We start from the raw sequence: 14,056 nt of genomic DNA, 5'->3' as shown, positions 1-14,056 counted from the left end.
ACAGGACAGGAAAAAACCTCAACAAATGGTAGACATTCCATTCTTACTTCTAAAAACTATACTGTAGAGCTTTGTCAAATCATGTTATTATGCAAAAGAAATCTATAGAACATAGTACACTTTGGACAACTTTCTTTTTCTTTTCTTGCACTGAATTACCAATGAAGCTAACAAACTGTTCCAAACAAATCAGTTGGATTTTTGTGAGAAAAAAATTATATTGGGGGGGGGGGGGGGGGGGGAGAAGCTACTGTTCAGCTGAAATTATTTTAAAGTCTTTTTGAGCGGCATCTTCAGCTATATGCTTTTGCAATTGTAAGTGACTGCATTCTGTTCTATATTCTTCTGATTAAAATGTAAATGCTTGTTTTAAAAGATTCCCTATTCTGAGATGAAGATAGTCAGGGGTGGGAAAAAAATTCAGAAAATTAACAAAATTTTCAAAGCAAGAACAACTGAATACTGCTTGTATATATGCCCTTAAGCTACTTGATGAGCCAGTTTCAAGAACAAGAACTTTCTTACAAGATTTAAGAGAATATTCATCAACTGTTTTTAAAGCAATAACACTTGTGTGTGTGTCTGTGCGTGTGTGTGTTAAGAAAGAAGATGCTCTTCTTAATGGATTTAGTGCAACTTTGGTCTTTTTGTTATAAACATAAATGAATTCTTCAATCACTCAAGACTCTAAAAGTGAGCGTAGTCATCCAACAGATCAGATGACAGCCATTGATAGTAAAGCTGGCAGTATACCCCTTCATTACATCTAGAGCAAAAATTAGACTATATGCCTGTATTTATTAAATATAGCATTTTCATGCGTTTGTCTGTATTATTTCATAGAAAGCACCTTTGTGATTATCCCACATGCCATGTGGTAGCCCCACACATGCAATATTGATGTCTTTGTCAGACTGTAAGAACTGTACTCCTCAATGTACGATATCTCTGCCATGTTGCTATGCGTTCCATTTGTCCGTGTGGCCAGTAAAGTGTTTGCCAGGTATCCCTGAAGAAACAAGAAATATAGGGGGGGAAAAAAGGAAAAAAGCAAGATCATTACGTTATGATAACAATCAAGATTTCTAGGTAGATTTTTAAAAGGTATGCGGTGACATATTTTCCCCTTGCTTGTTTTGCTAACAATTCTATTGAGATAAACCAACATATTTATACAACAAGTATCCTAATAGGAAGGTCAATGTCCAACATTCATGACTTAATTCAGAACATCTCCCTGTCATTGCGCTCTGCTTTTACATTTTAATATGCCTAGGTAACAGGACTGAAGTTTGTTTCACATTGATAGGGTCAGGTTATGTAGGTCACAGTTAAAAGCTGTCACTTAAACGTTGTTACACCTATTTAGCTATAGGCTCCTTATCTGGCAGAAGTTATCATAACTGTGTTGTCTTTAATGAAACTTTCATTAAAAATATATCCTTTTCCCAGAGAGCTTAAAACCATTGTGTTTATAGATTGCAAAGAGAAATAAGTTCATCTTGTATTATGATGTTCCCATTGTTTGGCTCCAGTTATTCCTCATTCTGTTTCTGCTCTACCAACCACAATCTTTAATATTATTTTTTAGTCTGATCTAATAAGCACAATAATACCTTATTATGATAATAACAACAACAGCAGCAATCTCATACTTTAATGCTGGAAACTTTGGTATTTTTTTCCCTGTTTATGCAAGAGAGAAATCACCAAGTTAACATAATTTCTGTGTTGCACCATTATAAAAGCAGCTGAAGAGAAGAGAGGAACAGAGAAAGAAGAAAAAGTGATAAAGTTGAAGGAGGGGGGAAGCTGTGTTCTACCCTCTTTGACAGATATGGCCATAAGGGAAAAAATTAAATATTAATGAAAATACTTATTTCCCAAAGGCTTGGCCAGCAAAGAATGCTGAACGAGATAATTCACTAACCAAAGGAACACAGTGACTGAAAAGCAGATTATCACTGAAGTGAAAAACAAAGGCAGCTGACATTAATAATTAATTGTGGAGGTTTCCTGTGGAGGTTTAGATGAGCTACAGGCACTATGTGTAGTTATGTTCTCTTTCAGAGATGCTTATATTAATGTGTACACCCGGTATCAAGTTTGCCTGGTCTGAGTTACCTGGAAGGAAGTACAATCCTAATTGGGAGTTTTTATCTGTGTTGAAAGCTGGATCTGCTGTGCTGTCTAAATGAAAGCTGACAAGTTACACCTTTAGATTGTTGCAGGAATAACTACCAGCACCTAAACAGATGCTGTCTGTGCGTGTTCTCTATATGTGTATGCATACATGTTTGTCCCTATATAAGAGGGAAAGACTGTCAAAGTAGGTTGCAACTAGAGATGCTCAGAGAGCAGTTGAAACGGAATAATCCAGCAGGAACCTACTCTTACATCATGAAATTATTTTTTTGGCAACTGTGTTGAACTTTGCCTCTACTCGCCCACTGTGAATGTTCTAACATGCAGGATAGGTCCCCCAAAACAGGAACTGTGGCATGTGATTAAGCTGATTATAATTAAAAGGATTCATATGGTCCCCAAAAGGGGTTTGATAGGGGAACAAAGCCAAATTCTCCTTTGTCACATTGTTCTGCCCTGTGGCATTGCTCTTGTAGCTGTGAATCACACCCTACAGAGGCCGAAGATTCCTTGGGCTCCAAGAACAAGATCTCAAAGGCTTCCTAAACAGATATGATTAATTGAGTGTAGGAAATGAACTTTATCTTTGTAACTTAATCTTTTTCAAGTCAAAGACCAGAAGTACACTTTTGTCCATACATAACCAGCTGAAACTTCTCATTCTTTGGACTTAGTTTTCAGTCATTTGATCACAAAAATCTCTAAGCTTTGATTGTTGATATTACTGATATTATCAGAGTGATAGCTAAGAACAGAGTGATGAAAGATGTAGTGTGCCAAGATGTATGCATGTGTCATGGAACAGATAGGAAATAAAAATCTGAGGAGTGGCAGAGGGAAGTAAGTATGAAAAACCTGTTGTGTATAAATTGTTGTTTCAAGTGTATTGGTAGATTTTTTACACAATGAGTACATTGGAAGAAACTGGAATCTATTATTTTGTTTTGAGCTTTTTAAAACGCTTAATACCAAATATCAACATATTGCTTTCAGGAAAAGAAGAACACATGTCAAGCTATATGCTTTGAATATGTTTGCTGTGAAAGATATGGGTACTATCTCCTGTCTAAGTTTGGCTGTTCTGGAAGTTCAAAGCTTGAATCCACATCCAGCTTTTTGGGGTGATATCCATAGGTCTAGCCAGAGCACTGCCACAGACATCTCAGCTGTTAACACAGGCAACTACTGGAACAAGATCGCTCTGAGCATCTGTCAGGCTACCTGCCCCTGTGCATACAGAGTTCTTCGGAACGAGACTTTTAATTGCATCATGACCAGCCTTGTCTTTTGAATTGTCTATCATATTATTGCAAGATATTTTTAATTTTCCTAACAGAGATTTGTCTTTGTCTCACTAGGCTAAGCTTTAATGAAGAAACGTCAACGTTGCTAACAACTGCACAAAGAGGGACTGAAGACCTTTGCGACCAATGATGTGGTTGTCATGGAAACTGTTTCTGTTTCTGTCACTCACTGGCTGTCTTTCAGGTAAATCAAAACAAAACCAAGAAAACTCTGCTTATTGTTTCAAGGCTCTTAACTGCAAACAGAAATAGGAAGATGTAAAAGCATGCCAGAGAAGATCAACGTCATTATTAAAACTGTTTGCCTAAGTGGTGAAATTGTAAAAATTTCTATTAAGACATTTACAAGTCTTGTCCATCTGCGTTTAATTGGTACATAAATCTGAATAGCGTTTAAAAGAGAGGACAGCTATGTATCTCATTTGAAAAGACAATGACAACTTTATTATTAAAAAAAAGAAAAAAATGGAAAATTATTAATTCACACAGTGCTTTTCTAAAGACTAACAGCTGCAGAACATGTCACATTGGGATTGTGTTCTGGTTTTGGAAACTAGTTATTAGGTTGTTTTGTTTTTTCCTGAATTCCGTGTATGTTTTCTTGATCATTGTGATTTTTATCCACATAGTAAGTGTATGCATTTTGAAGGTTTTTCTTTTGGCATTAGCTTAGTTGTCTTTACCTTTGCAAGTAATAAAATGAGGTAATCAATAATCATTTAGGCTTCTCACATGAAAATTTTTGTAATTTGACAGCATATTGTCTCTAATCGATCTTTTTTGGCTGCCCCATTTTCTTAACGCTGCCTCTTATACTGCCTTTCAACAGCTACTGAGTTACTCTGTTCTCAAATTCTTCCAACACTTCCTGGTTTGTGTTATCACAAGATGAAATTTAGTAAAAGTCGGTGAAATTAAAATATTTTAATTTGTTATAATACTGTGATATTGGAGACAGGAATAAAGGAAAGTACCTGTGGATTATCAGCATACATGCATTGGATGCATACATGAAACAGTCTAATCTAATCTGGTTTTCCTCATGTAGCTTCATTATCTTACATTATCTAAGTCCATTACTTTTGGACAAGGAATGTTTTTCTTTTTTGTGTTGTATTGTCAGGAACGTTATCAATTTTGGTAGCATTTGTATTTTGATGATTCTGGTAGTACTGTCTTAAAACCACCACCTATTATTGTAATTCTAATTTTTTAAGTCAAAAATTATATTTTATTCTTACAATTTTAAGAACTTTGATGCAAAATTCAAAGGCATTTCAGAAATTCAGATCTGGATTTTTTTCTCCAGAATTATATCTTTAACCTTGCAAGCTTTAAGAGTTAAAAGTCAACATCTGGCAGAAGATATTATACAGTGAAATTAGTGTACCTGAGCCTACATTTGGTTTCACATAGATAAAATCTCCTCAGTCTCAACTGCTGTTAAACAGAACACCTGTAAGTAGCAGAATTTGCTCCAAATAGAATGATCTAAGTCTGTACAACACAATAACATGATGCAAAATTTCTGAGACACATTTCATATGCTGTCAGTTCTGCGTACTAAAATTGAATATACAGGGATGAGTTTCAGCTGTTTGTAACAACCATTGTTTAGGTACGTACATTAAACAAACATCTTGCAGAGGCTTTAGAGCATTAGCAGTGACTGATTCTAATATAGCAGGAAAATATGTAACTACTTTGGAATTTGAACTTAAAGTCAGTCTTTACAGAAGTATTTTATTTAAATAATATAATGGCTTGAAAACTCTTGCAAGTTATTCAGCACCATGATTAAAATTGACTGTTTCTCTCATCTTTTAATTTGTTACTCATATTTGATGGTTTCTAAAGAATTCCTTTTTTTAAACTTCATTTTGATTTGTGATTCTTAAGGATAATTCAAGGTTTATTCCATATTCCTGGAGTAGATTTAAACTCCTGTAAGAAACCACTTCAGTACTTGTTTTCACATGCTGTTGAATATAATGTGATAACACATATATTCTTCTCCTACAGAAAGATAAATTTCATTAATAGTATTCATTAGAAAATGTAATACTTTAAGACCTGTAATTAATCAAAGATAACAAAATTGGGTTCAAAGTTATTTTAATTAGATTGTCAGTGTAACTAGTAATTTACTGTCTCCATACCTTTCACAGTTGATGACATCGTTCTGCATTTGGAGCTGCTTTTATGTTACAGCACTCACTAGAACATGTTTACAACTGCCAATAGTTCCTACAGCTGATGGGTAGCCTAGTAAGTTAGATGCCTGGATGCACTGTTCTCAACGATAGAGCAATAGATATTGATGCTGCTTCAGCAAGATAAAGTTCATTCAATTCCTGTTGTTTTGGGCTGTGTTAAGATTCAATACTTATCCATTAAATCATCAGATCACGGGATGACTTTTAGCAGCAGCCAGTATTTGGAAGCGAGTACTACGTTGTATTGATTTTGCAGTGGTGAAGGAAATCATCCAAGAAGGGAGTAGATGACATCTCTAGTTTGTGTCGACTCTATTTTTATATTATTTTTATCTTAAAGCTGACCCTGGTATTTTGTGTTTTGCTTATGCATTCATGAATGTATGCAAGTGTGCTTAAGCTATGTGGAAAATGATTTTTGCGTGGAGAAAAATGTATTTTCTGAATACAAGACTGAGGACTGAATTATATCTCTTACCCCAGTTTATTTTAGTGTATTCAAAAGGTAGTCTGGGACTACAGATCACAGTTATACACTTACTTTTTCAGAAACTTTACATTTATGAAATATTGATAATTAACAGATGCAGAGAAGGTCTCAAGATTGATAATACGTTGCTTCTTTTCTTATGGTGTATTATTGCCCTTCAAGCCAAACTGGAGTTGAGGAATTAAGCTGTCATTTTAGACCTAGAGTCTGCCTCACTCCTGAACTGACAGTTGGAAAAAATATTTATTTTTTGTTTGTTTGTTTTTTCTTCTTCTTTCTATAAGGCTTTCCTGTAGGGAAAGACCTCAAGCTGTAAGGGAACAGGTTACCAGGGAGGAACCATTAATCTGAAATTCAGAGGAGCTTTTCTTATGTCATTCAATTGCAGTAATACCTGAAGTGAGTTCAGAGGTGGCCAGCTTAAATTTAAACCAAGTTAGTCAGAATTTAATCTGTGATAACATTTAACTTTCTTGATAGCTTTTATATATATTTAGTTACAAATTTTATGTTATGGGCATTTTAATAGGTGTAATTGTGATTTTTTTCAGTGGAAAATCATGGAATGATACAGGGTATGGCATCAGCAATTTTGTCTTCTGGATGATTTGGTCACCTCTGTGTTCCTCATGTGTAATCATGACTTTATGATTTGCACTGCACTGTCCTACATACAATGGGACTAGGGGTATGTTCCTGGGGTTTTAGGGTCCTGGTACCCCGTAATCACTTTGCAATCTGCTTTTATGCGTATAGTAAAGGCTATTTATTTTTGGTTCACACTGGTATCAGCTAAGCAGAGAACCTTTTATTTGTCTAGAATTGCTAAGGTTTTCTTGCACTGATTTCTCAGAGAAGCTGGAATTGAATATTGCTGAAAGACATTGTTTTAAAACAGCACACTCTAAACTTGGAATGAGACAAACAGGTATGGCTTTTTGTGTTTCAGGAAGAGGAAAAGTATTTTTAAAAGAGAACAAGATCACATCAGATTATCAGCTCATGGTTAATAGAAAAAGTAAGACTCTGGTTTTTATTTGCAGATGTAAGACACTTGACAAAAGCCAGCTTGAGAGTAGGGCTCCTGTCACTCTTTTTAATAATTATTGCTGCCTGTGACAAGATGTTTCAAAGTTTAAATATATGCTAAAGATTACATAATAGAGTGAATGGCATTTACAGAGTTCTGATTCTGTTTTAATCTAACATATATCCCTTAGGCCCTTTTGTTCCCCTGCCCATTTATCTACTTCTTCTATGTTATTACCTGCTCCATGTTAATTGGGTCAAAGAGAGACTCATTTTCTCTGCAAGACATTATAATTCGTGGCATCAATAAAAGTATGGGTATAATGAAAGTAGCAAGGCTTTGCATGATAGAGGCAGTACCTCTGAGACCCAGTGGTCACTGCGCATCGCGCCAAGTGGTAAACATTTGTCCTTAAACCTCATCTCTATGTACCGTTCATTTCTTTTTACATAAAACATTCTCACTACCAAGCGAAGATTCCCTAAATAGTGATTTTTTCTCTATATCCCTCAGTATGGTGCTCAAAATTAAAAACAGCATGAGTTTTTCTGAACAGTCGCTCGCTAGAATATGATATGAAGGGACTCTTACAAAAAACGGTCTTAAGACAGCATATGTGGAACTAACACACGTGTCCTGTCTAGTTTTGACCTACAGCTGGCAGTGATCTGAGGTTCTTCCTGTCTTTCATTATGTCCATGCCTCTCCATCTGGCTACTTGGAGGCTTCTAGGAATTGTCTCTGTCATCTGCACTTATCAGCTTCCAAAATGCATCTCAAACCTGCTCAATATGTGACTTGCAGAATTCCAGCAGCCACTGCCAGGATTAAAATTCATAGCCTAAGGTTCATAAACTCATTAACCAAACCACATAAAATATGCATACTAGTCTGAGTGCCAGGACTATTTCACAGTTTTATTCCTCCTCCTTTTAGACAATGTCCTTCCTACATCAGAGCGGACAGTATGTGAAAAGATGCTTCTCTGCCAAATGAATGACAAACACATGAATGAGCAGTGTTTATCATTGATAAGCACATACAATTACCTGCCTTTCCCCCCGCCCCCCGGCCCTGCTTTTATGACAGTATAGCAAATAATACCATGAAACTTCTTCACCTTTTGTAGCTGAGTATAAAAGACAGAGCTCTAGATAAGTACTAGTGCCTGGGGCTTCACGTTCTCAGCCTTCCACGTAAAATGGAAAACTCCGAACAAACTTAACCTTTCAGCTGCCCATCATGAAGTACTGCATTTGCAGACAGTGCAAAGCAAGAGAAGAACAATTTTTTGCAGTGCTGAAATCCAAGGTAGCCTGCTGCCCACATTCTCACTCCTGGATTCAGTGTTTAATTGAATTGGGGAGGAAAGCACTTATCTGCTGAATGTTGCAGTTTGTATAATTCTTATTTCAAAAGAGAATGGAAAAGTAAAAATTATTTATTGCTGCCAGAATCTCAAAGTATGTTTAATGTCAAGCAATCAGGAGTGGAAAAGTTGTGGTCATGAAAAGAATTAATTTGATTATGCACATAAGGAAATATTTTTATGAGAAACCCTTCTGCTTGTATGCACAGATAAACTATTCAGGCTTTTATACCTGGTTGGAGCTCTGTAATGATATGCTTATATGTTGATACGTGATGCTTCCACTTGCAGGGTACCAAATGTTAGGCAACCATGAGATGCCTTGCCTTTAGCATGGAAGTAATTGACGTGCTAGGCTTTTCAGAGCCGAGACCATAGTAAATATGAGCAATAATTAGAAACAGAACAAAAACTTTGTAATGTGTACAAGAATTAAACTAATGATCGATATTTTATGACCTAACAGTAGTAATGCATCCATTAATATCATTAGCATACTAGAACATATTTTAATTACCTATCTAACTATACTTTTTCAGTTTAGTAAACTCAGGTTTGTTCATTAAAAAATTCCTACCTCCTAACAAGCTCTTATCAATCATACAAATGATTGTCTAGCTAACTGGTACTTAGATTCACACCAGTTTGGAACTGTGATGACAAATCATCTTTCTTCAGAAAAATGTTGTGGTACCAACTGAAAAATAGCTTCCAGTCATGCTACTGTTACCATCAATCTGGAGAAACTTTAACCTGCACATATATCCTTATTTTTGTGTTTCCTCTTATTTGGTGGAAAAGTCTTAATGTGACAGACTGTTTAGAGTCAGTCTATTGCAATCTGATGCTTTTAAAATATTTTCTATTGCATTGGATATGATAGTAAATCACATGTTTTTTACTGATAGGTTTATACAAAAATATAATGAAGTAATGTTTTTGTGTTAAGATAATGTTTTTACCTTTCTGTCTGGCAGTTTACACAGAAGTATCTATTGATTTAAGATTACACAATAGGGTAATGGCTCTGTTACTTCATATTTTTTGAATGATTTTGGAGATGACATGCTGTTGGGATTCAGTCCTGATGTACTTAACTTGACCTGGAGTCAAAATGTCATGCACCATTACCAGTTTCTAGTGGTTTTGATTAAAATCTTTGTTCATCCCTCTCCATCTTTGTGGTTAAAATATTAAAGGCTAAATCTCTCTTAACTTCAAAACTCCATCATTTGAATCTAAGGGTGCCCAATATCTATAGCACGCATAAAACCTAGCATTTATAGGAGAGTACAATAAGGAATGAGTCATTCTGTTTGCTTGATATTTTACCTGATTTTTTATTTTTTTATTTCTTAGAGATTTCAGACTGCTTGTTTACTTTTATGAGCTAATAGAAAGATAATGGGGTAGTAGGATAATAATGGTAATAAAGCTATAAAAGCATCTTTTTAAAGTCTTGCTAGTGGGGAGAGGCCTGTTGTTAAGAAGCTGTCACAAAGACCCGGACAGAACAGCAACCATGCAAGCCAAAATTGATCTCATTTAACTTGAACGTTTAAACTGAAATGCCTGAGTTAGGGAATAGTTGCTCTCCTTCCCTACATAGTAGAGACAACCACTTATAAAAGGTAGCTGAACGCGGCTGAATCTGAATGACTTTCTGGAATTTGGCACTAAACCAAATTAATTTCTAGCATTAAGGATATGAAGTTAGACCTCTTTCAAGTTTTGGGGGGATTAAAGAACCTAGAGAGAAAGCGTATCTCTGAACAGATATTAAATATTTGTAACAATGGCAGATATGGAAAAAAAATAATCTTTTGTGCTAAGGTAGTGTATACATTGTAACCCACAAAACTAACCCAAAATAGCAATGAAAGCTTTGAGTGAGGAGAAATGAAGAGTTTTGAGTGTTGGGTCAGTGAGAAGTGCCCAGACTATTGGGCAGACTATGAATTCAGCTTCGTCAGGTCGTCTCCTCATCCTGGCTGTGGCATGGCTTAGCACAGTCAGCCACATGTTAGGGAAATGCTCCTGCCGTGGGGTGTTAGGAAAAGATCCCTGAACCCCATGCAGCTTCCTGACCTTGAGTGTCTTTGGGAATAACAGTAAGTACTCAACTGCGTTATTTGGTCCTGAGCATATTCAGGAACTTTGTCCTTACACCCTGCACCTCCTGTTAAGTACGATGTGCGGGCAAGGCAATACATCTCTTTCCTGTCACTAAAAAAGGCTCACCCTGTTAATATTTAATAGAGCACTTTGGTTACTAGGACAGACAATCTGTTCTATTTGATAAATGTTGCTTTTTTTCACCCGAAAGTAATGTTAAAATTTGTAGCCACTGTAAATAAAGTCACAGGGTCTGTGTAGACTGACAATGTAATCACCGGAACAAACCACCAAACCAGTCTTTCAGTTACCGTGGAAAATGCTTACCTTCAGCCAAAAGTTCAGCTGACCAGGACCATGGAGGACTGCCCTTCAGCTCTATCCAGCACAGGAGAAGATGGCACCTGCCAACTAAGGGCAGCACCCAGGACCCACTGGTTTAATTCATAAAGCCTGGTTCCTACTGCCTGCCCCCAAGATGGTCAAAGTAGTTCTCAGTTCTTTCCCCAGGTATTGCATGTCTTACTTTTCTAACTACTCTGGTGTGTGACCCTTCACCAGAAGTCCTCATCCCCAGGAACCTCTGCTGCTTTCATCCGTACTACTGGAAATTCAGCAGTTGTGCAGCACATCATTGCAAGAGTGATAAGGTTTTTGTAGGAATACCCATTCTATAAAGTGACCATCATTTTCCTAAAATGTGCTTCTAGATGACCACTTCTCATGGTCAGAAGTAATGGAAACAATAACACTGGATCTCAACAAGCAACTGAGCCTGTTTTCCCTTTCTTCTAGTGCCAGACATGTACAAAGAATAGTTAGCTCATAATGCAGAATAATTTCCAGTTTCAATGCAGCTCTAACAGTATAACAAATACATAATAAAATAAGTCATTAACTTCATTTCAAAAAGTCATTAGAGGCTAGAACAATGTTTCTTAAGAATTGGCCTGGCCTTTCCTAATAGGAATGCAATAAAAAGGCAGTGAAACCTTTGAAATGATGACAAATTCAGCTTTGAAATTAGATACAGTTTTCTAGTAATGAGGTTAAAACAATATTGGAACAGCTCTACTAGGAGAGCTGGCGGATATGACAATGCTTCAAGTCAGAAAGCAAAATTAAATATCTTTTAAAATTAAATGTTTTATCAAGTTTCTAATAGAAATTCTATGGAGGATGTGAGTGAATGTGTGTGTATGCCTGTGTTGGAACAGAATAATGCTGGGTTGCTGTCTAAAAAATTCTGGATTGCATTAATCCCTATGGTTTTGAGTTTGGTTTTGTTTGGGTTTTTTTTTTCCCCTTGGGGGTTCATGGAGAGCATAGCAAGCTCTCTATTGCTCTCTTCCATAGGGCTGGTCGGAAGTTTCTCAGTGTGATATCAAATTATCAAGCTAGATGTGTTCATGAATCTTTCTGGCTTTTTTGTCATATAACCAGATGAGCAAGACAGAAGAACAACCAGATTGTTCGTTCATGTCCACTTCTATTTCAGGCAATAGCACCTAGTGCTTTTTAACCCTGAGAAATGCCAAGCTCAAACTTCCTTGTAAAATCTAGTTTACAGGTTGCCTCCTACCTATAGAAATACTATATAGCAATATGAAAAACCTTCTTTCTTCTAATTGCTGACAATTTTTGTCTTAAATGGCTGTGAAAAATACCACACTGTACATCAAGATCTTAGGGAAAAAACAACTGTAAGGGGTTTTTTTATGTATTTCTCTTTGCTGAATTCCAAAATTAGGTAGCAAGCATATTACTGGAAAAGTTCCCTACGTCCTTGAGACTTCCATACTTTACTTTTCTTTGCTTAAACTTTCCAGTCAGGACTCTTCAGGTGGTATACTGCCAAGTGTGCATGGAGATCTCTTCAGTTTTAACTTAGTATGATCAAATATACTTGGCAACAAGAGATTGAACCGACAAACCACAGACCACATTTGGGGTAAATGAAACCTCCCTGCTCATTCAAATGCAAAAGATTGTTATAGCAAATAACAGCACAAAAACTATTTGGGAGAAATCAAATTGCAAGCATGGACTGAATAAATTTAATAATAGAAGATGGAAGTGTTCATTTAAATTTTGGGGGGAAAAACCCACAAAAAACCCCCACAAAACCAGAACGTGTATAAAACACCTTCAGAAATTATCCAGGGAGCTAAACTCATTGCTGTGCTGGAATGAAAAGTCATGTATTTGTTAAGGTTATAGACTTTCTGCAATGATACGATTTTCCTCCCACAGCTTAAGTCCATAGCTTCTCCATATATGATAATTACCTGTGTTAGAGGTAGTGATGAGATAACCTGTCTCCTTACAACTATTCTCCTCTACTCCCTCGGTGTCAGCTACCTTTTTCTTTCAGGCTTGCCCATCTGAGTAGTGGCAGTAGAGCAATCTTACCCGATGTGAAGTTAATGTTTGTTGCCTGTATCCTAGCTGGAGAAGTCTTCATGTACTAAAAAAGCTAGTGTGGTTTTGTTTTTCTGTTTGTTTATCAGTCAATCATATTTTGAGCAAATGGGTTTACTACCATTTGAAAAAATTGCTTCTTTTTGGAGTCACCCTGAAAAAGTAGGCATTAACCCCCGTGTTGAAAACCTGATTAATATTTGCAAAAAATAATAAATTATTTAAGAAAAAAATATGTCAGTTTCTCCGCATCAGAGGCAAGCTAGCTGGTGTGAGGAGGTCGCATATCTTATCAAAAAATGAATACACTTCATATGTATGTGAGCACATGAACATAGGTAGCTATGAGTGAATTTCTTGCTGTTCCAAACTTAATAAATGCACTTGTCAACTCTATAGCTGTCTTTGTTCAAATTGCTGCTAGCAGTTTAGTGAGAGCAATTTCTTAACTGCAGCGTAACTAAATCTCTATCCTAAACTGAATGAAAATAAAATGTGAAAAGTAAATATCTCTTCTGTCAAAATGTATGAAATTTGCATGTATGGTTCAGTGCTAAGACCGTAGGACGCAGAGTTTAGTGAGCTCCATACAGCACCAGGACTGGTAACTGCTTTGCTCAGTGGACTGTTTTGATAGATAGGTTTCTCCCTATTAAGTGCAGTAGTGTGAAAATGCTGATAATACTGAAGAATATATCCTGTGATTTTGGCTTTTATTCAGCATGGCTACTGTGCTATGTACTGAGGCCACTTTCAGTAGTGGTTTTCGTTTACTTCATTGGATTTATTGACCTTAATGTTGGCTATTCAAGTAGAAAGGCTTTATCTAGTATTTTGTTAAATACTCCACCAGAGTTGACTTTGGTTGGTATTTTTGTGTGATTCTGTGTTTGGGGAGTGAGGGGGTTCTGTAGATTTTTTTTTTTTTTTTTAAACTTAGCGCCACTACAACTAATGCAGCTCATG

At 36.3% G+C, this 14,056-nt stretch overlaps 1 protein-coding gene across 2 annotated transcripts in view; it reads left to right on the top strand.

The window, feature by feature from the left end:
* The window catches only part of CNTN5 (contactin 5), a 678,480-nt gene that overhangs the window by 301,641 nt on the left and 362,783 nt on the right, over positions 1 to 14,056 (top strand). For both annotated transcript variants that reach the window (XM_075742340.1, XM_075742341.1), the window contains exon 2: positions 3,504 to 3,633. In XM_075742340.1, the coding sequence (XP_075598455.1) occupies positions 3,576 to 3,633 (58 nt within the window). In that variant the 5' untranslated portion in view covers positions 3,504 to 3,575. The remainder of the gene's footprint in view (positions 1 to 3,503; positions 3,634 to 14,056) is intronic.

The sequence above is a fragment of the Balearica regulorum genome, chromosome 1, assembly GCF_011004875.1.
Source record: "Balearica regulorum gibbericeps isolate bBalReg1 chromosome 1, bBalReg1.pri, whole genome shotgun sequence".
Lineage (NCBI taxonomy): Eukaryota > Metazoa > Chordata > Aves > Gruiformes > Gruidae > Balearica > Balearica regulorum.
This window is presented reverse-complemented; position numbering and strand designations above follow the sequence as displayed.